This window comes from Acipenser ruthenus, chromosome 10 (assembly GCF_902713425.1).
Source record: "Acipenser ruthenus chromosome 10, fAciRut3.2 maternal haplotype, whole genome shotgun sequence".
In the NCBI taxonomy this organism is placed as follows: domain Eukaryota; kingdom Metazoa; phylum Chordata; class Actinopteri; order Acipenseriformes; family Acipenseridae; genus Acipenser; species Acipenser ruthenus.
In genome coordinates, this window is record NC_081198.1 from 35,869,207 (window position 1) to 35,894,581 (window position 25,375).

Sequence of the window (25,375 nt, forward strand, 5' to 3'; positions counted from 1 at the left end):
TTTAACCATTAAATATATCTGAGATTATGAGGACCCTGGGTATTCGTGTGTGTGTGTGTGAGAGAGAGAGTCTGGTTTTAAGAGCAGTGCTCCTTTATCTACTAGTAGTTGCCATCTCATACCTCATTGCCAGAATCCTGGATGACTTTATAAAGAGCAGGAACGAGTTTTTTCTTCTGATGAACCGTTGCTGCGTAATTGGAAACTTGAGATTCAGGCAATGCCTGGAAGGACGACAACGACAACAACAACAACAACAACAACAACAACAACAGTTAGTCTGGGTGAGTGGCTAGCTGGTTGGAGATGTCACTTAAAACTAAAGGGAGTGTCACATATATCTAAATATATACATACGACTGTGGGGTTGTTGTAGGTTTTAGTTTGGAATACATTTTATGAACTTAGTATCTTTGATTACAAGTAATTATATCAGGATCATTTATTTCAGATGTATAACAGCTGCAGTATGTTCTCTTCCAAATGCACAGTATTGACAGATGGATGAGAAAGCAGGACGCCACAAAACAATACCATCACAAGGCTGGAAGAACTAAAACACTGAAATCCCCACAAAGTGAATATTAAAATGAACAGTACTGTATATGAAGCATCCAAGCAAGTCCCATATGTAGATTACTTTCTGTATATCTGTATCATTGTCTCAGGTGGCATTTTAAAAGGTGAGTTCCCATATAAATCACTTGCTTTCAAATAAAAATATTACAGAAAAGGTGTATACTCGTGGTTTGATGTTTTTGACAGTTATTTAAATCAGTAACAACCCTTTGAACAAAAACAAACATACAGAGTAAACATTTCACATGCTTGTCACAGAACTATGATACTGAAGTTGTACAGCTTCTATCAGTAAGAATTCCACTATGACAGCTGGTTGAGATTGAGGTAAATTAGGATTATCGGAGTTCAGATTAGCATATCTATAGGGAGCTGTTTTATTAGAACTAGTAGAATACATTACAAAACTTTTAAAAGCTGCACACTGTCCTTACCTTGAATTCTGAGAGCCATTCCTCCACCACACCTCTGTCTGGTTCCAGCATCTTCTTACAGATTCAACTGCTGAGATACCTGGGGAACAAAGAGACAGCCGTGCTTCAGAGGGCTCCGTGTCAAGCCATTGTACAAAACTCAGTGAAGACCGGTGCAGCAGCTGCTGTAATGAGACTCGCTGTCTCAGCCAAAGATCACACACTTCAATCAAGCCAACAAGTTACTGCAGAAACAACAAAACAATACAATTGTGCAGGGAGCAATATCACACAAGCCACTTGAAAGCTTAACAGTGCTTGCATGCCACAGTACACTGAAGTGTGCAACCACAGACCTGCTTTAATAACCCATACTGCTTTAGGGTCTAACTGCACGTGATGCAGCCAGATAACGATTTGTGATGACCCCAATGGTATCAGCAAACCCTTTATGTTGACTTGTGGCGATCTACCTAAAATTCTTGAGTTACCTTAAGTGCCACTATATTAGTACATTGTTTAATATTAGGTGCAACTGAATCTTTTGTTAAGGGCTAGTACAGGGCTGGCGAATCCTGGTCCTGGAGAGCCACAATCCTGCAGAATATCTTTAAATCATCAATGGCTAAGACATGGGAAAAAAAATGTTGTGTTGACCTATTAAGAAAATAATTGGTTCAATTAAGTAATTGAGAACTCCGGTGGAAGAAAAAACAGAAGACCCTGTGACTCTCCAGGACCAGGGCTGGCCACCCCTGATTAGGGTCCTCTACCTCCGACTCCAAAACGACTTTGTTCAAAACAAACAAACAAAAAAACAAAAACAAAAAACCCAAAAAAAAGGGTCAGCTGTGTAAACTTGAGGAGGTTTCATCCCTCTTTGCAAGAAAAGTGTCCAGCCTTCGTTGTTTTGACCTGTTCTGCCGTGCCGAGGGGGCTGCGTTTTAGATATTAAACACTTTTTTTCCTCCCCCAAAACAGCCCCAACACTGCAAAGTGCAGCCTGAAAAGAAACGCCTTTGCCAATCTCCCCACCGTGAAGCTCTCTTTATTGCCAAAAGCATTAGAAAGGCTTAAAACTTCTCACTTCCGATTCCTGGCTTCATCACAGCAAGAAGTACTGAAGCATGCAGCGTACTGAACAACCAATGTATCCAGAGAACATATACTCAGAAGAAATACATTACTTCCCACAGACATCTCTTGTAATGAACCAGTGTCAGTTCTTCATAAATTAACAAAGAAACCACAGGCTGGGTTTCATGATTCCCATAATGACCTTTCTAGAAGATTAGACTCATATAGTTACAGTACAGCTGACCAAATACTGTAAATGTTTAGCTACTACACTCACAGCGAGCATCATTTAACCCCTGTGCAATAGGAAGAACAGTTATTACTGCTGCACTAACTGATACTTTGATTATTCAGATTGAGCCCTCACAGAAATCATGTGCTGACAATCAAATGAGAGTCATTGGTGTCGATGGGCTCATTTACCATTCAAAGCGAATCAAGTGAAGAAACAGCTTGGGTCCGTGTTGATCGCTGCTTTTGTTAGAGACTATGGAGAACAGCAATCCACACAAATCAAGCAGATGTTTCTTCACTTGATGCACTTGGAATGGTAAATTAGCCCAAACATCAAATGACCCTCAGCTGTGGAGATTATTATTATTTATTTCTTAGCAGACGTCCTTACCCAGGGCGACTTAATCTGAACAAATCGGTTTGTGCAGCACTAGCAGTTATAGAGCTTATAAATATACACTTATAAATATGTCATTTTTTAGCTCAATTTTAGAGCTGCACACACCATCCCATGCTCCGCATGTGGTAGTTTATTGCTCTGACGTCACTTATTATATAAAAATCATATTTAATAGCCTGACATCAGCTCTGCCTTGCTGATAAACGGGGTATGACACAGCTGTCAGTGGGTCCGACAAATTACTGTTATATCTGAGGAAGCATACAGACTGCAGTTAGTGTTAGCTGTATTGGTCTAGAGATGAAAAAGATGAAGAAAGTGTTTGGGCTATTGTTGATACTCTTTATTGGATTAACATACAAGTTCCAAACACAAGCTTTCAAGACATCATACATCCCTTCTTCAGATTAAAATGTTTAAATAAATAAAAGTTCACATAGTAACTGGGTACAGGACTAATAAAATAAAGATACACTCCAGCCTCCACATCAACCCTGAGTGCAGTCTGGAAAGCCACAGGTAATCAGCCATTATAAAGAGATCCATTTCTTGCAAATGAAAGAATTTAGTCGGCAGGCTCCAGGCAAGAAAATGTTGAGGTGGGAGCGACAAACACAACACCACCTTCAACCCTGGGTGAATTCACACACACACACCATGAAAAACAATAGAAAAATCGACAGCACTCCAGTAGGAAATCATCCGTTTTAGTAATGTAGTGCCATTTTAAGAACACTCAGAAATGAAGCACACTGACACTGGAATTTACAAAGCTTTTTAATATGCAATCATCAACACAATTTTTCCTCAAACCCATTTCCACTTGTTGAAGGGACCTAGGAGGTCTTTAAAACCAATGTTTTGAACTTTTATTCTGGCCCAATAGAATATATGAAACGAAATCTGCACATAACAGCAATTAGATAACCTAGCAACTAGATAATCTGAAGTCCGTTCTGTATAGGCAAAAAGTTTCACAAGGCTCAATCTCTACAGGCTTATTTCTTTCATTCAAAGTTGAAAATCACTCTGACCCAGCAACTAATGGGGAGAGCTGTTCAGCAAATATCACACCATCTGGCTTCAGCCAACACTATGGCCTTTATAATACTGGATACCTTTTCTCTGCTCCATGCCTCATAACCACAGTGCATGGCCTTCACCAAGGAAGTGCTAAATCAACAACAACCAATTAAGTTAAACCCCGACTGGCAACATGGATGAATGTCTTGCCTGCTCTCTACAGCAAGCCCATGCTTACCTTAATTATTGGACTGTATCGTATTGTATTGTATCGTATTGTATAAAAGGACTGCACTGGAACAGCTGAGGTTGCTTACCCCTGCAATAGCTACAGTATGTAAAGTATGTAACCTTTCAAAAAAGAGGCATCTTCAGCTGGAGGGAAACGCAATGTGAGAATATCTCATGCCAAAACACATTTTATAGAAAGCCTTGGGACGTCTCTAAATGGAAATCCAGAAAGCATCCTTCAAAAGAATGTCATGGTACACAGTGGTTTATCTGGACAGCCATGCACAGGTTTGGGATTCCAGATGTTAAGAAAGGCTTTTTTCATGTAATATAACTTGTGGTAGAGTAGTGCTGTGGTAAAGGCTGGCTAGCGGCAGGAATAGCAGACATGAAGGCAGAAAAACAATTCAGCGCTTCTTGTGCACTTATATTTAAATAAATCAAAATCAGACAAAAGACTTAAAAAAAATTAAATACAATTCAAAACACAAGGCAGCATCCAAGCTGTATCACGGTGCAGAGACCGGGAGCACAATCTGCTGCTGCTCCCAGTCCTCAACTAACTCCCCCTGGGAGCTGTCTCCTAGCTCCTCTTTTGTACAGATGGCCATCCCCAATTTGGGAATCAATTAACCAATTTGGGAATGGCCACAGACAACACTTATTTATTGGAAAGAACTTCTGCTGCATAAATTCAAAACATACATCGTTTATTTAGAATAAAACACCAAACACAATACAAGTGTAGGGCCACAATGCTACACCAGGACCAGGTACTTTTTGCAATTTGAAAGGACACCGAATTTCTCACTTAAAAAAAAAAGTATATGCTCTTATACATTCAATATAAAAATAAACGCCATTTATTAAGAGTAAAAGGAAAATACAAAACTGATGTAATTACAGAAAGTGTTATTAAAGCACCATTTGACCTTATTAAATTAAACTAGTCATGCCTTATAATTGCAGCACAGTGGCCTGCTGGCACTAAAGCACATGAGAGGTATGAATATTGATTTTTAAGGGTCTATTGAAAGGGTGCCGAGCTGAATAGCTCTTTAGATTTGCTTTCAACAACTGCTGGCATGCTCTGTGTACAATATAACTAGGGGAGTAGAATGCAGGTAAAATAAAGCCTATTTCAATGAGATTTTAAAGTCTGTCAAGTGTTTACCTTACTCTCAGGAAATCAGTTCTCTTGTGATTGAATCCAGCAGGTCTCTATTCTGTGACACATCTGTTGATCTTCAGGGATACCTATGGAAGGAAGGAGAAGAAGATGATTAAATTTACACTTGCTATGAGAGGTTAACCAATAAGAGGAAAGCAATCGCAGCAGCTGTCTCCAGCTGGAACTCCAGTTTTGGAAAGAGAAGCATGTGGATCAGGAATACAGAACTCATTGACTAACTGAATCAAAAGCCTCACATGTACGATATCCTTTGGGTGAGGAGTCTGCAGAGGTAATATAAAGGATTGCTATTAAAACAGGGAAATAGAATACAGCACCTTCTGTTTTAATAAAACAATACTAAAGAGAGTTCCTGTTGAGTGCCAGTGGGCATTTCAGCATGTTTTTTTTTTTTTTAATTAAAAAAAAAGACAAATGGAGAGTATATTACATTCTCCACCATCGAGAAATTGTTATTTTTCATTTATTTCTTAGTCATCCCATTCAATAACCTTAAATAGCTTCAGACTGTGTTTTTACAATTACTTTGAATATAAGAAATCCACAATAGAGCAAGACCTTGTGTGGATCAAAATGGCTTATGCACAGGAAAATCCTATTAAACATCTACAAGCTGTGTGTAAGGGTTTATCTGCTTACAGCCCCCGTGCAATTACTGATTTAACCCTGTTTCACCAAAGCACCCCTGTTCAAAAAACGTCTTTTCTTTAAATTCCATAAAGCAAGCTGTGTGAAGAAAATAGAGTTCGGCTCATCTGGGAGAAAAATACTGAAAAAACAAATGTCAGTCTGTGCAGAGAGCATCTGATCCAGGGCTCTTTACACTGGACTGCTCACAAAAAGACTTGACGGCTCACAAGAAGACTTGAGCAGGCATGTTCATGGGTCTGCTTGTCATTTAGGGAGCTTGCGATTCACTGGTTGCAAATCAAGCTATATATTAACTATCAATGAAGATATGATAACACAAGAGGCTCCTGTATATCCATTGATACGCTACACGTTCATCCAAATGTGTTGCTATTTGTGTCACACCATTCAAACTACATGGACTTTATTTAACCCAAGGTTTCCATTTTCCCCATTGGCTACACACTTTAATGTATCAAAAGCTGTGTCTGTCGTTGCTGCATGTGCACTGGAAAACAATGCCTGTTTGAAACGAATAATAACGCCGGATCGAACAAAAACCTGGAACGTTTGGGGTACTGGAGGACAAGGGTTGGCAACATCTGTGTTGGTTGAATGTTGACTTCTACAGTGGATTTTTTAACAACCAAAGCCTTAGCTGTATCAGCACACATGCACATCGTAACAGTTAGGTTTTCAGCTGCATTGCAAAGCACTGCTCAATTACGTTTTATTACAGACGCTATTATTTACTCATTTATTTCCACAGATCAAGCATATCTGTTTAGTGTTAAATGTGGAAAAGGTGGAGGAGAGTATAACGTTTATCAAATTAAAAAAGGTAAAAATCTTATAACTACAGTAACACTTTTAAAAAGGTGCTCAGTGCTCTCCAATAGAAAGAGTTTAGTCATTTCAATGAGTTCTGTGAGACTGCAGAGAATTCTCATTTACCTAGCGTGCCCATCACAATCCCAGGACATTCTGTAGTGTAGACTGCTGGCATATTCAGTTACACTTTCAGTCTGAGGAGTAATTGCTATGGCCTAGATTCAGAGACACTCAAGATATTATGCAAAAGAAAAGTGCATATCGAGTTTGTATAAGCGGTTATTAATGAACTAAAAATGCAAATCAGACATTCCTTACAGTATGCTGCCTCCACTGCTCTATATCCCCACTCACAGGGAATATTGCTCTAACGTAGAAATTAAAAATAATGTTCATTTCAGTGAATAACACGTGGCTTATGAACATTCTGCAAGGCGCTATATAAAAACAGTATAGTTCACTCTTTTTTTAAAGAGGAAATACCGATATGACTAGGAAAGGTCAGTGATCTAGGCTGGGACTAAATCAAAACTTTGACAACTAATTGCACTTAATCTGTATTTAATAGCGTTTTCTTTTTGAGTAGAAGAAATAAGATACTTACAAAAAAAAGAAAACTCTATTAAATAGTGTTGTTAAATGCAATTAGCGGGTTGTCTTGATTTGGTCCCAGCCCTGATTTAGTTAATTTCTTGCCTTTAAAGAAATTATGTGAAATGCATTACTGCTCTCTATTGACATTACATGTAAAGTACTGATCTATAGTACAAGGTCCTGCCCAAGATAAAGAGCAAATACTCTAGTTTGCAACTCTTCATCTTGTGTTGATGTGCCAGCTACTTAATTATTTACATCTCGTTGGCCGCGCACACAGACGGTCTACTGATCTGTTCAACACACTGTAGGAGGGTAGACATAAGAGCTTCAATTTAATGATGTGCTAGGAATGCACTTCACTGAATATGATTTATATCCCTGTTAATTATATCATTAGAAAAAGCATCTTCATTACAGTTGGGATCTTGTCTAGCAAAATAGTAATTGCATTTAAATTACAAGCGTTAGTGTTGGATGCTATGGACGAAGAAATATATGTTATATATAATAATAATAATAATAATAATAATAATACATTTTATTTATAGAGCGCTTCTCAGAACGAAAGCGCTGTACAAGAAAATACAAACATACAATATACAAAGGTACAGATAAAATATCAGTTCAATAAAACAAATCAAAAGTTAAAATAAAATCAGCAAAAGCTATCTTAAAAGGTGTGTCTTTAGGCAAGATTTAAAAATATCCACAGACTCAGAATCTCGAATAGATCTGGGCAGCATGTTCCATAGTCGCGGGCGGCACTACAAAACGCTTGGTTATATAATACATCTGGCATCCATAGATCTTAAATTGCAAGCTGAAATGTACACTTGCAATAAATCCCTCAAATAAACAGGGGCAGCACCATTTAAGGCCATTTAATTTTGTAGTCAACCCGATACCTCACAGGGAGCCAGTGCAGTTTATACAGTACAGGTGTTATGTGCTCACAAGACGAGGTAGGAGTTCAAACCTGGGCTGCAGAATTCTGCACATATTGAAGCTTTAACAGAACCCCCAGTCCAAACAGCATTGCAGTCTTGAGGAGCTGAATGCATGAATTAATTTCTCAGCAGAAGATGAGGACAGAAATGATCTTAACTGGGCAATGTTACGCAGATGAAAGAATGACACTTTAGTTATATTTCCAACATGAGCTTCAAACGATAAGATGGAATCAAATACGACACCCAAGTTCCACACTTGAGGTGAAGCTCTAATGTCAGTGCCTTCCACAGCCAAACTAAAATCAATGACCTTGCGCAGCACTTGTTGGGAGCCAATTAGCATAACCTCAGTCTTGTCACAATTTAACTAAGAAATGAAGCTGCATCCAGTGCTTGATATCAGACAGACACTGAGTAGAGGAGTGTTCGCCACACCAGTGTTGGGTTTAGTGTGTAGGTAGATCTGGGTGTCGTCGGCATTAAAAATGAAAGCCAAGACCATGACGTGGAATAATCTGGCCAAGTGGAAGCATGTGTATACTAAATAATAATGGCCCCAGAACAGAGCCCTGGGGGACACCTTGTGTAACTGGGGCAGTATCACATTTATAGTTGCCTTGGATAACAAATTGCTTCCTATTAGACAGATATGACCTGAACCAACAAAGAGATGTGCCAGTGATACCCAAAACATTTTCCATGTGCTCCAGCAAAATATCATGAGCAACGGTATCAAAAGCTTCACTTAAATCCATCAGAAGAATACAGAGAGATCCTGAATCAGCAGCTACCAACAAATCATTTGTTAGCTTCACAAGGGCTGTTTCAGTACTGTGCTTGCTCTAAACCCAGACTGGAAAGGTTCAAACAGCTCACTGGATGTCATATAGCTCTGTAATTGTGATGTGACTAGCTGTTCCAGAATTTTTACCAGGAAAGGCAAGTTGGATATTGGTCTATAATTGTTTAACACATCAAGATCCAGCCCAGGCTTCTTTAACACAGGAGTGATAGCAGCAACCTTTAAGGCAGGGGGCACACTTCCAAATGTTAGAGACTCATTGATGACATTAAGAATAAAAGCACAGGATGACAGGAAAGCAAGCCTTAACAAGAGTGGTAGGGATAGGATCCAGGGGAGAAGTAGTAGTTCTCATTTTAGCCATCAGTTCAGACAGATAAACACTATCAATAGTGAGGAAGTGAGAAAATCTGGTCACCATGGAAGCAGTAGAAGACACAGAAGCTAAACTGTCCACTCTAAGTGCAGCAGACGTTAAACAGGGGGAAGCTAGAAACTGGTTGTTAATGTTACAATTTTGTTTCCTGAAAGAAGAGAGTAAGAATTCATTACACTGTTCAGTAGAAGACAGAACAGAGTTTTTTGTTGGATCAAGTAATTTATTAATGGTGGAGAACAACGTTCTAGAATTACTTCTGCCACCCTCAATTAGATTAGCATAGCAGGTGGATCTAGCAGCCTTAAGAGCATCCCTGTATGCCTGCGCATGAACAGTAAGCCCAGTATACCAGGGGGATGAATGAGAAAAGGAGACCATCCTAGTTTTAACAGAAGCTAAACAGTCAAGAATAGACATTAATATGTTATTATAATAGTTAACAATCATCAAGTAAATGATGCTGTTCAATGCAAAGAGGCATTTTTGTAAGTGCCTCAGACAGACTAGCTGGGGTAACAGAGTTAAGATTGTGAAATGTTATGATACGTTTGCTATTATGAGGAGGTAATGTAATACCCGTATATAGTAGTAGAGCCTTGTGATCAGAGAGGCCCAGATCAATGTCTTCCAATTCAGAAATCCCCAAACCATATGTGCAAACCAAATCAAGAGTATGCGTTGAGAAGTTAACATGCTGTGTGATGCCAAGACTATCAATGGTTGCCAAAAAATCAGCAGCGAGGGTGCAGTCAGGAGAATCAACATGCAGCTTAAAATCACCCAATAATAAAATACCACTAGCTGTTGGGCAGACTACAGTAAGGAGCTCAGATAGTTCAGATAGGAATGCAGAGTTAGGTATGGGAGTACGGTAAATAAGAATAACCAGCAAAGGCTATGAGCCTTTTAGTTTAAAAGCCAAACAGCGCATCCAGTAAAGACGCTCCACGTGGAGTGCAGGATGCGCCCTATAGCCTGGAGATCGCAGGTTCGAATCCAGGCTAGGTCATTGCCGACCGTGACCGGGGGTTCCCAGGGGGTGGCGCACTATTGGCCGAGCACCGCCTGGGTAGGGAGGGCTTAGGTCGGCAGGGCAATCCACGGTTCACCGCGCACCAGTGACCCCTGTGACCGATAGGGCGCTTGGAGGTCTGCAATGGAGCCATTCAGATCTGTGTTGTCCTCCGGCACTGATGGCTTCGCTGTGGATCCACTGTGCGAAAAATGACGGATTGGCAGGATCATGTTTCAGAGGACGTGTGTTTCAGCCAGGGAGTTGCAGCGGTGAACCGGAATTAATAACACAATTGGCGATTCTAAACTGGGGAGAAAACTCATTGACTACGACTAAATGAAAAAAAAAAAAGCGCCAAACACTCAAAGGAAGTAGCATTCAAGTTCAGGTATAATTTTTAGGTCGTAGTTCAAATAGTATACAACTGCTAGATCAACACCCTGTCCAACAGAATGAGCCTTTTCAATGTATCCATATCCAGGAGGTGTAGCCTGGTTCAGCAACATAAATTCATGTCTCAGTTAAACATAGAAAGTCCAGGATCTTTTCCAAAATAAAATAATTGAAAAGCAAAGTCTTATTGTTCAAGGAACGAGTATTAAAAAGAGCAACCCTGGCAGAGTTCCGTGTCAGGGGAAGTCCGGCATTATTGCCGACATCAACCTGGTGTTTTGGAAAATAATTGAAATCCACACCACATCTCCGTGGTACATATTTGGAGCGCTACGACCGTAAAGTGCTGACATTGTGTTTAGAGATAGCACGATAAGTCCACGTCCAGAGCCTCTGTGTAAATATGGGCGCTGGTGCAGAATACCCAGACCACTACATGGTCACACAAACCACTTCTAGGCATAATAGCCATGAAGGGTTGAAAACTCAGTAACGTGGAAACAGAGTAAGTGATCGTAATTATCAGATATAAACAGCAGATCATTGTACAGACCAGTCACAGAACTCCAGTCGATTCAGCAATCCAATGCAGTTTTAGTGGAGCTGAAGAAATCCAACGAAGTATGCCCCAGATGTTGCAGAGTCCCCATTCAAAAGGAGCAGAGCAAACCCGCAGCACACAGAGACAAGGCACAGACAAGAACACAGAGAAGAACAGGCAGGCAAGCAAGCAGGTAAGCAGGTCGAGCAGGCAGGAAACAGGGCACGGATACAGTCCATGGGATCCAGTCAAACAAACGCTCAGACACACTCAAATTAAATAAAAAAAAGTAAAAGAGATCTAAAAATATTACAAAATAAATGTTTAAAAATAAATTAAAATGTTAAAATAATGATAGAAAGTTAAAACCAAAAAAAGCAGTATTGTGAGACGCGGCAGCAAAACACGCACCAGCGTCCTCTCACTTTGACCGACACGTCTGTCTTTGGATATGACGGCACTTCCAAACCCAAGATTTGAGAACAGATTGTTGATTTACATAGTGTAAATCTTTAAAATCTACATATTGCAGGTTGTTGGTCAATAAATTAAAAGACATAATAGCAGACATTGTACAAGGCCCATAATTCCCATGAACCACAGCTGTTTTGTGAAAGCACGGCTTTTGTCATGAAATTAAATGTCAAAAACAGAAGCACATACTTAAAATCCTGTTAATTCAAAATGAGACTTTTCCAAGTATGCTGCTCTTTTAAGACTTTATAAAACATTGATTTGCAAATTCAAGATTCAGGAAGTCCTGCTTTTGGACAGCACAGAAAGCAATTTAAAGAGATCAGCATCTCTAAAAGGATACATTTATCTTCATGCGTCTCAGACGATCCTTGAACAGTCAGATTATTCTACTATAGGCTACAGGAATGGATGGCGGTTGCAAAGAAAAGGAGTTGGGGTCTCTGTTAAAGAGATGAGCGTAAAAAGCCTTTTAAATACACACTATATGCGCTTAGTTAAAATAGGACTCTGCACTAACTCTATTCAATTTGAATTTTTAAAAGTACCAATTACTGTATTAGTTACCTCTCTGTGCTGTAATTGGCTTTGAGGAATACACTAGGGCCCTGCACTCTGCACTCTGGGACTCAGATGGGTGTCCCTGCACTTCTCAGTTTAGGGGAACTCGGATATACAAGGTGGTTAAAAACTATTCAAAACAGATCAATGAAACTTGGCAAGTGAAGGCACCGAAGCATGGGAGGGTACTATAACAGGTGTTTTATTCCTAGATTCTCAAGTAATTCAGTTTTAAAATGGAGATGTTTTTTGGAGGAAAGAGATTTGACGAGAATACACTCTTGTGATCCCCAGTAAAGTATACTGTAGGCTTCTTTACAAAATAAAATAAATTCTATACAGTAGGAAACAGGGTCGCTTTCAAGTTAATAAAAAAAAATGTTTTCTAAACATGTTACTGTACATACAGTACATCCGGTCAATATTTGTTATCAATCAGGATTTCCTTACAAAGAGAAGTTTATGAACTCTGTACACTTTTTCTTTTAAATTCTAACTATGTTAATTGAAAAGACTAACATAACCAAGCACTGTTGTAATTTTCACTGTGGCATCACCAGGAGGGACCTTCTATATTCGCTGTGGGATTGAGGGTTGAACTCGCCCTGCCGAAAACATAAAGTGGGTGAAATCTGTGAGCTTCCATCTTAAAAGTTCACTGAAGAGGAATTCAATCTATATTTACAAACACATATATAAAAGTCAGATTCCGCATTCAAATCTCCACATTCCCCCTGGTGCTCTGCACACCACTGAGCTGCTGGATCTGCTTTGAAGAGTGAGGCAGACATCCTTGCAGGTCCCGAGTCTCCATCAAATCCGCACTCTCAAAATAGATGCATTAGGTTTGGAGGCGTCCACTTCATATACTTCATTTGAAGTAAATCAAAAGTTCAGACTGGCCGTTGCCCTTCGAACTAAACTCACTCACTCAAGGGAGACTAATATAGGATATGAGATACAGTACCATAACAAACCTGGCCAGGCTGTCGGAGATAGAACATTTTATTATATCAAAGGAAATGTGTGCATTAAAAAAAAAAAAAAAGTGTCATTCTCCTATTCTAAATTAAGCCTGTCTGTATTATAGCTACATTACAATACAAACGTACTAAGGAAGGTAGTCTGGCACCCGGTTTGTGAGTTACACACCCTGTCGATTGAGAACAAGCTATACTGGCTGGCTGTTTTTGCAATTCAAACTTTTAGATTTCATTCATCACTGTTTTGTGAGAAAACGGGACAGACAAGGTAATTGCCAGCTTCAAAAGGAGAGTTGGGCAATTAAAAAAAAAAATTTAAAAAGTAAAACGCGCAATATGCAACACACACTTTTGCTTAAATGGACTCCCTCCTCACGTGACTGAATAATTTGTTATTCAAATGGATTCGCCAATATGTATACTGATATATAAAAGCTGCGTCAGTTTCAGGAAATGGGGGAAAGACTACGATATTGATGTGTTCTCTATCCAAGCCTGCAACTGAACAGGTGTGATCCTATGGGCCTTCGCTAGTAATTAATAAATCAATGAAAAATGCACGCCTTTGTCTGGCTTTTTTTCCTGCAGTAGTCAACTTCCTTGTGCCCTGAATTACTCAGCTTTGGCAAGTGTCGAGAACTTTCAAGGTTTCTTTCCACTCCACAACTGGAAGTCGCTTAGTGCTCTCTGTATGTGACTGAACAAAGAAAGCAGTGATGTTTTTTGTTCTTCACACAATGAACACCTTGTTATCACTGTGTACATACACTCTGCCTTCCTTAAAACAATGAACTCTTAAAACCTCAAACAAACCCTGAGGCCTAAATTAATCAATCAACACTTTGTATTTTACATTAGCCCTCAAAATACCATCTGCTGTACGTCCCAAAGCTACTAGATCAGGAGCTGAAAACAACAACAACAGCTCTAAGAATCTGTATCTGTCTGCAGCAGCAGCAGCGGCAGAGCTAGAAATGTGCTGGTATGGTTATTATCGGACCATGTGAATGGAAGTTACGCATTCTTGCCTCATAATGTAACACATCAAGTAACACTCTCCATCTCGGAAATCGATAACCATCTAAAGAAGTCGCTTCCATACTGCCTACAGTGCCTTTTTTTTTTTTTAAAAGAAAAATCTTTAAAACAAAAGCCACTTTCTAAGTTTCAAGACCAAAATAGTCCCTTTTCAAGTGAAGTACATGGAAACCTCTATATGCAAACCAGCTGGGACCAGGAACCACTTTCAAAAATTAACTTGTTTGAATATTCATATTATTACAGCAAAATGTTTAATATCAGGAGAAGGAGGGCTCCAGGTGATCCGCAAACAACTCCTACAATTTCGGCTATGCATTTCTTGTAAAAAAAACATTTCTACACAATCACACGTTGTGCTATTACTAAGCAACACAGCAAACAGCTTTAACACGTGATACATAATTATAAGATAGGTATGTAGTCTGCATTTTTCCCCTTTATCTGTTTTCTTTTATTACGGGTGTGTTTATAATTTAATATATATTACAGCTCCCTTTGATGCAATACCAAGCCTTCAAAGCCGCCATTAACTGAAACAGCTTTCTAATGATAAACAAATACTAATTCAATAAGTTACACACTGAAGGCACATTCATCTTGTCAAAAATTAGAAAAAAAAGCAAATCTGGCTGTTCCAGCCTTTTCGCTCCGCATAAAAGTATCGCACTGCATTGAATATTCCTAACCCGGTTGGAATGACTAAATAAAAAAATAAGTAATAAAAAAAACACACACTAAAACCACAGTTTTAGTACTTTTCATTTTCAACAACATAAAATATGTGCTACAATGTTGCCAGGGATATAGGTCCTATTATTTCCATACATTTTTGGAGTTGGCAATGCTGCCAACTCCCCAGTAATGTTGTTGAAGCTGACACCCTGGGATCCTTCAAGAAGCTGCTTGATGAGATTCTGGGATCAATAAGCTACTAACAACCAAACGAGCAAGATGGGCTGAATGGCCTCCTCTCGTCTGTAAACTTTCTTATGTTCTTATGTTCTACTTAATACAGTTCTGACGTTGTCATATTGAACCAAAATGCTACATATCCTAATCGACTGTGCGTCACCAACCCCGTTTAATTTACACATCACAAATTGCTTCCCACCCACCTCATGTAAACAAAAGAAACAGGAACTTTACCATCAGCAACTTTCAATGCGCAAAATGACAACATTCCTTGTGACCTGGTAACAAAGATTCAAGCCCAGGAATCTCACGTTATAGAAATACTTTACTTTCTACATGTACTTATACATATACAAATTAGTTTCAAAATACTGATGTGAAAAAATGCGTGGCAAGTGGTCCGTGGGAAAAGTCCAAACCCAAGATGGTCCCTTCATTGAAAAAGGTTGGGAACCACCGCGTTACTGTAACGCATGAACAGAACTTTTCATAACTGCTGTTTCAAGGACATTTGGGGTAATAACCATTCATTTCTCTGTCCTGCTCCAGATAGCATGTGGCAGCCGGCTTTCTTTACCCTGATAAATCAGCTGCTCTCCTGCTACTGAAGTGTCATTCATTCACATCCATCATCACATTCTCCACAGTGTCATTCCAGCTCAAGTGGACTAAGGGAGGTTGCTTGACTCCTTACGTCAATTCATTATTTTATTCTTTAGCAATTACATAACAAGAGGCTGCATAAAGGAACACAGTTTACAGTAGCCATTCCACTGCTTTCCCAATGACTCGCATGTTTTTAATGTCGACAGCATTCCTTCATGTTCAGCATTGAAATAGGCTCAAATGGATTTGCAAATGTTTGGTTCACTAACTGCTATAAAAAAAAATCAAATACATTATCACAATTGTATGCATCATTCACATATGAAAAAATGTGATGGTAATACTACATGGCTCAATTTCTTGACAACCGCATTCATACCTTGGCTTCAAACAGTTGCTGGATTTCTATTCAAAAAAAAAAGAAAAAAAAAAAAAAAAAAGTGAGGGGGTATTTAATTGATCCAAGCGGCAGCAGATCATTGATGGAGCCCTTCGTGTCCCAAGAGCTACAGAATGTACACGTCTGAAAGGCCAATGTTCCATTCATAACCCACTTTCCCAATGAATACAACCAACCAGCAGTCTTTACTCAAAAAAGCCCCTAATTTGAAGAAGCAAACTTCTCCCGAACCCCAGTAGTCTGTCCCTGCATGTTGTGTTCACTCAAGGTCATTCAATGACTGCAAACTGCAAAGGCCTGCTCTACATCTAATGTGTGTTTAACTCACTTAAGCCCCCTTATTCGTTCGGAACATGGAATTGCTCCCTAGTCAAAAAAAAACAGGAATTAGACTCTCTCTAGCTAGGTTTATGTGACTTTTTTCATAGCCTTTAATTCCACTGGACATTAATAATACAGTACCTATTTTATTCAGAGATCATTTTAAAACATGGTAATGATGGAATGCCATTCTCGTGGGCAAATTCAATAACTGAGTTTTCAGTTTTGAACCCGTTACATTTCCTACATAGCATATCCTGAGTCAGGTAAAACTTGAGATCGCTGGTGAAGGCATTAGCTCGGTCTACTTGACAGAATTCCAACATACACAGCAAAATAAACACCATGCGTGCTGCAGAAGAAAAAAACAAACAAAGCAAAACACATTGTTCTACGAGGGGAACCGTCAAGGCTGGGGATTGGAAATCCTTGGGCTTTCCTACATCACACATTAGGAGAATTACCCTGCATTTGAAGTAGTACAATACTGTATAATGCGATTGATTTATAGAACCTTAATTAACCAGAATGAACCAAGAAACTTTACACAGGGATCCCACAGGTGACACACATATAACAGCTCAGAGGACCAGCTGGGGGTAGGAATGAGAAGGGAAGCTGTGCGTGTTTGAGGGTTTTACTGTGACGCATATATTCCTTGAAAGCTGTTCTAGTTCCACAACCTATTATTCATGCCAATGAACCTGCCTTCTGTTCTTTCCTTCAGGGTGCATAAGGCAATGCCATGCAAGACTTTACCACTAGGATGAAATCACTGAAAGCAAACATTCTACTCCCTGCACACACTGAGCCTCACAGTATATACTGCAGCATTTCCCTTTCATATCCCAGCAGCAGCTGGGATATGAATCACTCTCCCCCTTCAGCAGCATTTAATTGTTGGAGCTGTTGAATGAAATTTCTGCCTGCCAAGGACAGTGGTGACTGAGGAGTCAGGAGCCATTTTACTAGGGCTGAAACAGGTACTGTGCAGCTCTACACTGCAGGAATCCACTGGGAATACTTGCATGCATGCTGACAAAAATATTACAGAAGATTTCTGTTCCTATTACAAATAAGTAAGGTTGCCACTTTTAAAAATGCATAAATGCCACCATTTAGTTTACTTCCAATAATCGTTTAGAAAATCCTAAAACTATAAACTAACAGAGTATAATTTCTTATTGTTCTTTTTAGTTTGCATGTCTAAGTTATATTTGCATTACGGAACTATGAATGAAAGCAGAAGCAGCAGCTGTACTTTACATCTCCTGCTATGCAAATTAGCCATGTGTGTTTTTTTTTTTTGTTTTTTTTAAACTGCTCACTACTCCACCACAGAAGCACCTATGTGTAAATAACTTTTCCTCAAGGAACCAATGTATTTCTTTATTTTACTTTACTGGAAGAGTGTATTACATACTTGTTGGTAGTAAATGTGAAGTAGTGTTTCATCTCCATTAGAAGGTAGTTTTCATTTAAACACTGTTGTTCAGTTTACTGCAGGTGGTTTATATGTTAACAGAATCATGTTAAAAGTGGTAGGTCTAAACTACAACCTGGTTTAATTCAATGTGGTGCAAAGCAAAAGAGGGTTAGATGCATTTGTATAAAATAATAAAACCCTGTGTTTCCATTCCCTATATTAGAGGTAGCGCTGCTCTACAATTAACAAACCTGTGTATCTGTAAACAGGCTTACTGTAGGGCCTGCGTTTCACAATGAGCTGTTCTGTGCCAAAATCACCCCACCGCCCTGGAAAATGAATACACAGGAATGATGCCCACAGATCAGCAGACAATACAGTACACTCTTACAATTACACACCAACACCATCGCTTAATTAGAGTCAAGAAAGAGAGAATTAGGCTCAATTAACACCACCCAGCTGTTACGCTGTAATGACACAGTGCAACCGATAACTCTGCTGTTTGGGTTTAATTACAGTAAAGAGAGTACAGACTTTCGGAATTTCTTTTTCACAAAAATCAAGACAAATCAAATTCTGATCATTTTAGATTGTATTTTCTGTCCTGATACACTGTACAGTAAAACTTGAAAAGCCTCAGCTACAGTACATATACAGTATCCCCAGTGGGGGTTAATAAACTTGTTTGGGTTTTTTTTCTAATGAAAGATTAATCCTAATGATAAATACAGTAATTTCAGCAGAACATTTTTTTGGGGAGCATATGAGACAAATACAGTAAGAAGACCATAAGCATCCTAATCACCCTTCTTGGGTGGGCCTGGTGGCTGATGAACACAGGATGACCCTCCAGAGCACATGAGCAGCACACGTCGTCATGGAAATTCAGATACTGAATAGGGGGATCTGTCCGTTCAATGATACCGGCTCTTTGAGGGGCAAACACTTGGGGGATTCAAGCTCCTTTTCTCAGTAAATGCAAGACGAGGAAACGTGTGGAATAATTTACCATATGGTACAACTCTCCATTTATGTTGAATGCTTAAACAGTGCAGTGCTTCTGCCATAGGGCAAAGCAGCAACACAATAATAGCTTGGCCAAAATCAGCAGCATTAATCTATTGAACGTTAATTAAAACAAAGGCCTCTGATCACAGGCTGAGATCCCTGTGGCCAGGAAAGACCCGGGGCCAAGATGAAGCATGACACAATCTATTGGACAAATAACCACAATCCACAGCATGTACGAGCGCCTGTGCTGTCCTGACACTAACCTTCTGTGGTTCTAAACAGAGGGGGTTGTTATTGAAACCGCACTGGAAAACATTGCAGGGCTCCTCTGAAAGAAGGTTTAATTACAGTAGAATAAGGGCACCCATTCTGCAGCTCATTGTTGTGTTTGTTCAGTACTGCTGTATCTCAATGGTTTTAAAAAAAAAAAGGATGCTTTCTGATTGCAGGCCGGGTCTGATGGATGGTATTTTGGCTTGAGTCTTGTGTATACCGGTAAACATTTATTTATGTATTTATTTATATCAGCTTACAGTATTTCATCCATGCCAATTCACCTTCTGAAACTGCAGAATTCATAATAGAAACCGAGCACTCATCTGCAATGACAATTGAAAGGTAGACTCCATCTTTCTATATTTTTTTTAAACCCTAAAATATATTGTCATTTTATTCTCTATTACCATTTCAGAACAGGAAAAGTTAAATATTATAGGAATCACACTGATGTTAACAGGAGTGGTTCTTTTGTACAGTACAGTGCCTTCCCAGGGTGTGCATAAAACAGAGATAGTAGAAGTACTGCAGCTGGGTGTTCCTGACTCGTGTGTCCAGCAACCGCAACCTTTATACTTAATAACTCATCTAGTCAAAAATAGAATCGGCACGGACAATACAAAGTGCATCCTGTACAGGACAGAGGATAAGCGGGCTTCGTGTTTTCACAGCTGTGTTTAGTTGCAAAAAAGATTATTCCCACACATACTGCCAAGCAATTTTTAATCTACACTGTAAAACCTCATCCTCTGGCTATCTGCTACACATTCAAAAGAAACTAAAAATACCTTTAGTCAGTACACCCCAATAGACCCTCTTCTGCCAACATCACTAACAGTTCTTAGCAATGATTGATCTACTCACAGCTAGCTTATACAAAGTTAATGTCTGCAATGTGCAAAACCAGCTCACTTCTCTTAATGGGACCACTAGAGGTTTTGGTATGTTTTGGTTACTGTGCTGCATTTTTACAGACAGACACACGTTTTCTACAGCTTCCAGTTCTTCAGAGAGAGAAAAGTAGACAGTATTCACCGCATTCTTGCATTGTTCCATACTGCCTGCAAATATTGGGCACAGCAGCATTGTTACCATGCAGTTATTTATTAAAGAAGACATTTATTAAAAAAGTATACACTGTAGTCCACTCACAGGAAACTGCATTTGTACACGGTCCATGGCAGATCTGCTTCACAGAATTACTGTTATTGAATTCCTCCGACAACAAACTCAAAGAATCACACTAGAACACAAATTGACACACTAGAACTGTGAGAGTAATGACAACAAGCATGTCAGTGATATTCTACTAAAAATCACAGAATTCATTCAAGGAGAGAGAACAGGAAAGAAACTGCAGCAAGCAAAAGCACCACCCACACAATTCCCAGAATAAGTGTGTACCTTTCCTTACATTACTGCTGTATATATTTTTAGCCATTCAATTTAGTAAGGATGCATTTTCTTAATTGTAGCACTGAGGGAACACCAATTAGTTAAGCAAGCTATTTCAAATGTTGCAAAACTGTGAAATAAAACATTTGAAAGAGTTTAAAATAACTTGAATGTATATTATTACTAAGTATTATTTTGGTTAAGGTTTTGTAAGAATTAACATTATTTTATTTTATTTTTTTTTTATATATAGAAGTTAATTATAGACTGGAGGAAACACTTTGAAAATATGTCCCTTTGTCTTCAAGAAGGGTCCCATCGTCATGGCAACACTGAAATATGCCTCTGAAAGATGGCAGTTTTTTTTTGTTTTTTTTTTATGGTGGAGCCCAGCTCTGTCTGAAAGAAACAAGGATGTACGGTGGGAATTAAATAAACACGATGGAATTTGTTTTTTGCAGAAAAGATGGCGAAATTTTCTTTATTTACCCCTGAACAAAGAGAGCTCTGTACTAATCTGAACTTGAAGAGTGCACAACAGATTATGGAAACATAGCCATGATAAAATCCACAAGTTTTGATTTCAGAATTGCATGCCCCCCATTTCAGCCAAATTTATTCAAAAAACACTTTTATGGAGAAAGATCAAAACAACATATTTATAGACCAAAGCAAGCTTTTTACATAAACCACCCAAATGAGTTTGCTGCAGCCTAAAGGTTAGTTAAAACGGATTATAGAACCGAAAATCTCTTAAATATGTGGATTTGTCTCATTTGTTCAATACTATACAGGCTGTCCTCATGCTGCAGACTGAAATTGCCCTAGTTATCCACAAAGACACAAGTGTTTACAGACTTCTGCAATCAATTTCCAGCATTAGTTAACCGAGAGTGTCATTTGCCAGGAGTTGGAAAATGTAGAGTTCAGGATTAAGATTAACATCCAGCACAATCCAGAGTCTCTGGGCACATCATGCGGAAATCAAAGAGCAGTCAATGTTGGTAGTGGGACAGAGTGCTGCGGGAGGACAGGCTCATGGTTACACTCTTGGTGCACCTGATGTAGGGAGGGACATGATGCAATGAATGAAATAGAAAATCTAAAACAACCAGAACAATACATTAGATATTTCATACCCATACAAGTTGCTCTTTAAGGACAAGGCTGATGAAACCACACAGTTGGAGAGAGAGAGAGAGAGAGAGAGAGAGAGAGAGAGAGTGAGTGAGAGTGAGAGTGAGAGTGAGAGTGAGAGTGAGAGTGAGAGTGAGAGTGAGAGTGAGAGTGAGTGAGAGAGAGAGAGAGAGAGAGAGAGAGAGAGAGAGAGAGAGAGATTATTACAGGCAGGAAAAATGTTTTATGGTGAGAATAAGTGTTTTTTTAGACAGTTTCCTGGCTCCTTATGCTGCAAGCTGAATGACAGACATTAAAACATTGAGGAAGGTAAGCAGAGACATGGCTCCCTGTGTGCTCTGCTGGAGGGATTGATTACAGCTTTCCACTGCTTCATTTACAACGCTGTCGTTTTTTACAATGTTTTGGTATTGGCAAGCAGTCTACTTCTGGCTACGTTATTCAAGCTAAAATGGACAGAGCGCATAACAGAAATCTCAGTAAAAAAATACGAATAATCAGTGTTAAAATTCACACAAACACACTCACATTTTCATTTTGGCTACAAGGTCATTATTAGGACAATGTACTGTATGGCTTTTTTTTTTACACCCATTTTAGTATCAGCAGCTTTCTACATAGTGGCACCTGTGTGTGTTTTTTTTAATTCAAGTAGGTCACAAGAGTCTGCCACTGATGTGTGACTGAGTTGTTAAGTATCTTATGCTGCTAGCAAGCAGTCATCCTCAGTATAATATAAATGACCCTGAGAAGTTAGTCTTTCATCTTCACCTGTCGGAATACAGTACAGCACAAATGAAACAAGGCATCTTGCTTTATGAAGCCATTGCTTAACCAAAGTAATACTTAGTAATAATATACATTCAAGTTATTTTAAACTCTTTCAAATGTTTTATTTCACAGTTTTGCAACATTTAAAATAGCTTGCTTAACTAACTGGTATTCCCTCAGTGCTACAATTAAGAAAATGCATCCTTACTAAATTGAATGGCTAAAAATATATACAGCAGTAATGTAAGGAAAGGTACACACTTATTCTAGGAGACTTATTATAGGAGGCTGTGTGGTCCAGTGGTTAAAGAAAAGGGCTTTTAACCAGGAGGTCCCCGGTTCAAATCCCACCTCAACCACTGACTCATTGTGTGACCCTGAGCAAGTCACTTAGCCTCCTTGTGCTCCGTCTTTCAGATGAGACGTAATTGTAAGTGACCCTGCAGCTGATGCATAGTTCACACACCCTAGTCTCTGTAAGTCGCCTTGGATAAAGGCGTCTGCTAAATAAACAAATATTAAATAATTGCTTCAGTTTTTAGTCTTATCCACCCAAACGATAAACAGCTAATGCAGAAGCAGGAGCTGCTGTCACTGCTCAGCCTGGTGTGTGCTGGACAATACATTTTGATTTACAGAAGGCTGCAGCCATGAAGGAAGGGGGGGGGGGCATATTTTCCTTTTTATTTCATCATTTTTGCAGAAAAATCTTATTCCACTACACACTACTTGCTTTCACACATCTAGAAAGCCAACTGTGTTGAAACTTGGCAAGGCTTTTTTTTTTTTGTCACTAGATTTATAGTACCATAATCTGGATAGATATGAAGGAACATGTGTGTCCGTGTTCAAAATGTTAATATAGAAAGAAGATGCATGTAGGGTGTTTTGATCTACTTTCTTAAAGCATTCATTGTGTACTTACTATACAAATACAATTTGAACAGGAAAGTATGTGAATGAAGCCCGGTCCAGGTGTCTGAATGGTACCTCTACTTCAAAAAGGAAACAATTACGTTTTTTAATACAATTCACTAAACGTGTAAATCTATCCACCTTTTAAAAGGGTTCAGCAGTAGCCATGTAGGGGATACAGCCTCGTAGATGGGACACACACACAATGACACCGTACTTTTATTATTGTTAGTTTTATCATCACCACAGGCAACCATTTATTCGATACTGTAGCTTCATTTCACTCACAATGCAACACTGCATTCTACCCGGTCTCACACAGACCGAATTATATTATTCCAATAATATTTACCATCATTAGGCATGCTCAATCGCCTTCTGTGCTATTGGTTTGACACAGTAAATCACATAAGTCACCGCCTCAACCACAGCAAAACAGCATTCACTCACCATGGAATGCAGAGTAGTACAGTACTGTAGTATGTTCAACCCATGTCGCATTACGCAGTCTACAATCATGTGTGCTTTAGTATGTTCTCACTATCGTCTGTCGCAAAAAGCCTGAACAAGCACATGCTTGGTGGTATTACAAGAACATGCAATAGCAACACACACACACACACACACACACAGTGATCCTCTGCATTGCAGCCAAACACGCACACATAAATAAGTCAGCAATCGTCTTCCACGTCTATTGCCTGACTACCAGCGTTTGTCGCAAATAAACAACAAGCTTATCATCTTCAGTGTTTCAGTGTAACAAATTGTGTCACATTCCCATAGCTCTGCATTCCCTGTGGTCAATGAAGCTAAATGCTTGCCATCTGCAATCGCAAAAAACACAGCTCCGTCTGTGTGGTCGTGTACCCACTCACTGCAGCCCAGGCGTTTCCACTGACCACATATAATCTATGTGTGTGATGCGTTTAAATACACCACACAAGAGTACATGTGACGCGAACAGACATCTCATCGAGTTAATATTCTAATGGTGCAATATCAATGAATGACATTCACATTTTTCCCACTGCAGTGCAGTACTAAGTATCTCTGTATATATACTGTTCTTACCTGTGGTATTGTCGCTTAGCCCAGCCAGTCAACCTGAGTCCTGTTTCAATGTAATTGAAACATGTACATACAGTTCCCTTTACACTGCCTCCCTGTAAGTATGCCGCTTGTTAAATTTGACCCCGCGGCGGTATAATATAAAAATACAATCCCATTCGCGTGTGTCTATTTCTTATTATCAGAAGCAGCAAACCACCCAACCGCTCTGCTGACTGTTTCGTTGACTCCAATAACATAGTCTCCTTCCTGCCACTCTACAGCTCCTCACTAAAAAAACCTGCCATTGGACACCGTCTGCCGGTTCTTTAACGAGCCATTCAATTGGACAGCCTTTTCAGGAGCGTCACCAGTTAGAGAGGAGTATTGCTGCAGAAAGCAGACTCCCACAGCGTAGCTCAAAGTTTTTACCGCGATATGTTTTTATAGCCCATCTAACGTTAATAATTCTAATAAAGATTATGAATGGATTAATACATAATTAGGTCATCTCAGTGCAAGATTATGTGCTAATGTCACCTGCATTTAAAAAACGCTGTATTAACATGCACCCTGTAACAACTATCTCCTTTAAAAAAGTGCCGGAAAGATTAATAAAGAACATAAAAATGACAGATCATTTACTCAGTCAACTAGCTAAACGTACAAAGACCACCCCAGCTCTAAAACCTAACCCTAACCCAATACCTACCACTAAACCTAAATTACGAGTTGCGCACGCAACTAAATACAAACAAGGAAGCGTTCCCTGAATTAATAGCAAATTTTACAACACCGAAGCCTAC

The 25,375-nt window shown here is 39.2% G+C and overlaps 1 protein-coding gene across 1 annotated transcript in view; it reads right to left on the minus strand.

Moving 5' to 3' along the window:
• LOC117408428 (hyccin 2-like) overlaps positions 1-24,970 on the minus strand; it is a 63,131-nt gene extending 38,161 nt beyond the window's left edge. The window contains exons 1-4 of the mRNA XM_034013422.3: positions 24,594-24,970; positions 5,132-5,214; positions 1,014-1,092; positions 123-224 (exon numbers count right to left, since the gene is read on the minus strand). Of these exons, the coding sequence (XP_033869313.1) occupies positions 123-224; positions 1,014-1,064 (153 nt within the window). The 5' untranslated portion in view covers positions 1,065-1,092; positions 5,132-5,214; positions 24,594-24,970. The remainder of the gene's footprint in view (positions 1-122; positions 225-1,013; positions 1,093-5,131; positions 5,215-24,593) is intronic.
• Between the last annotated feature and the right edge of the window lie 405 nt (positions 24,971-25,375).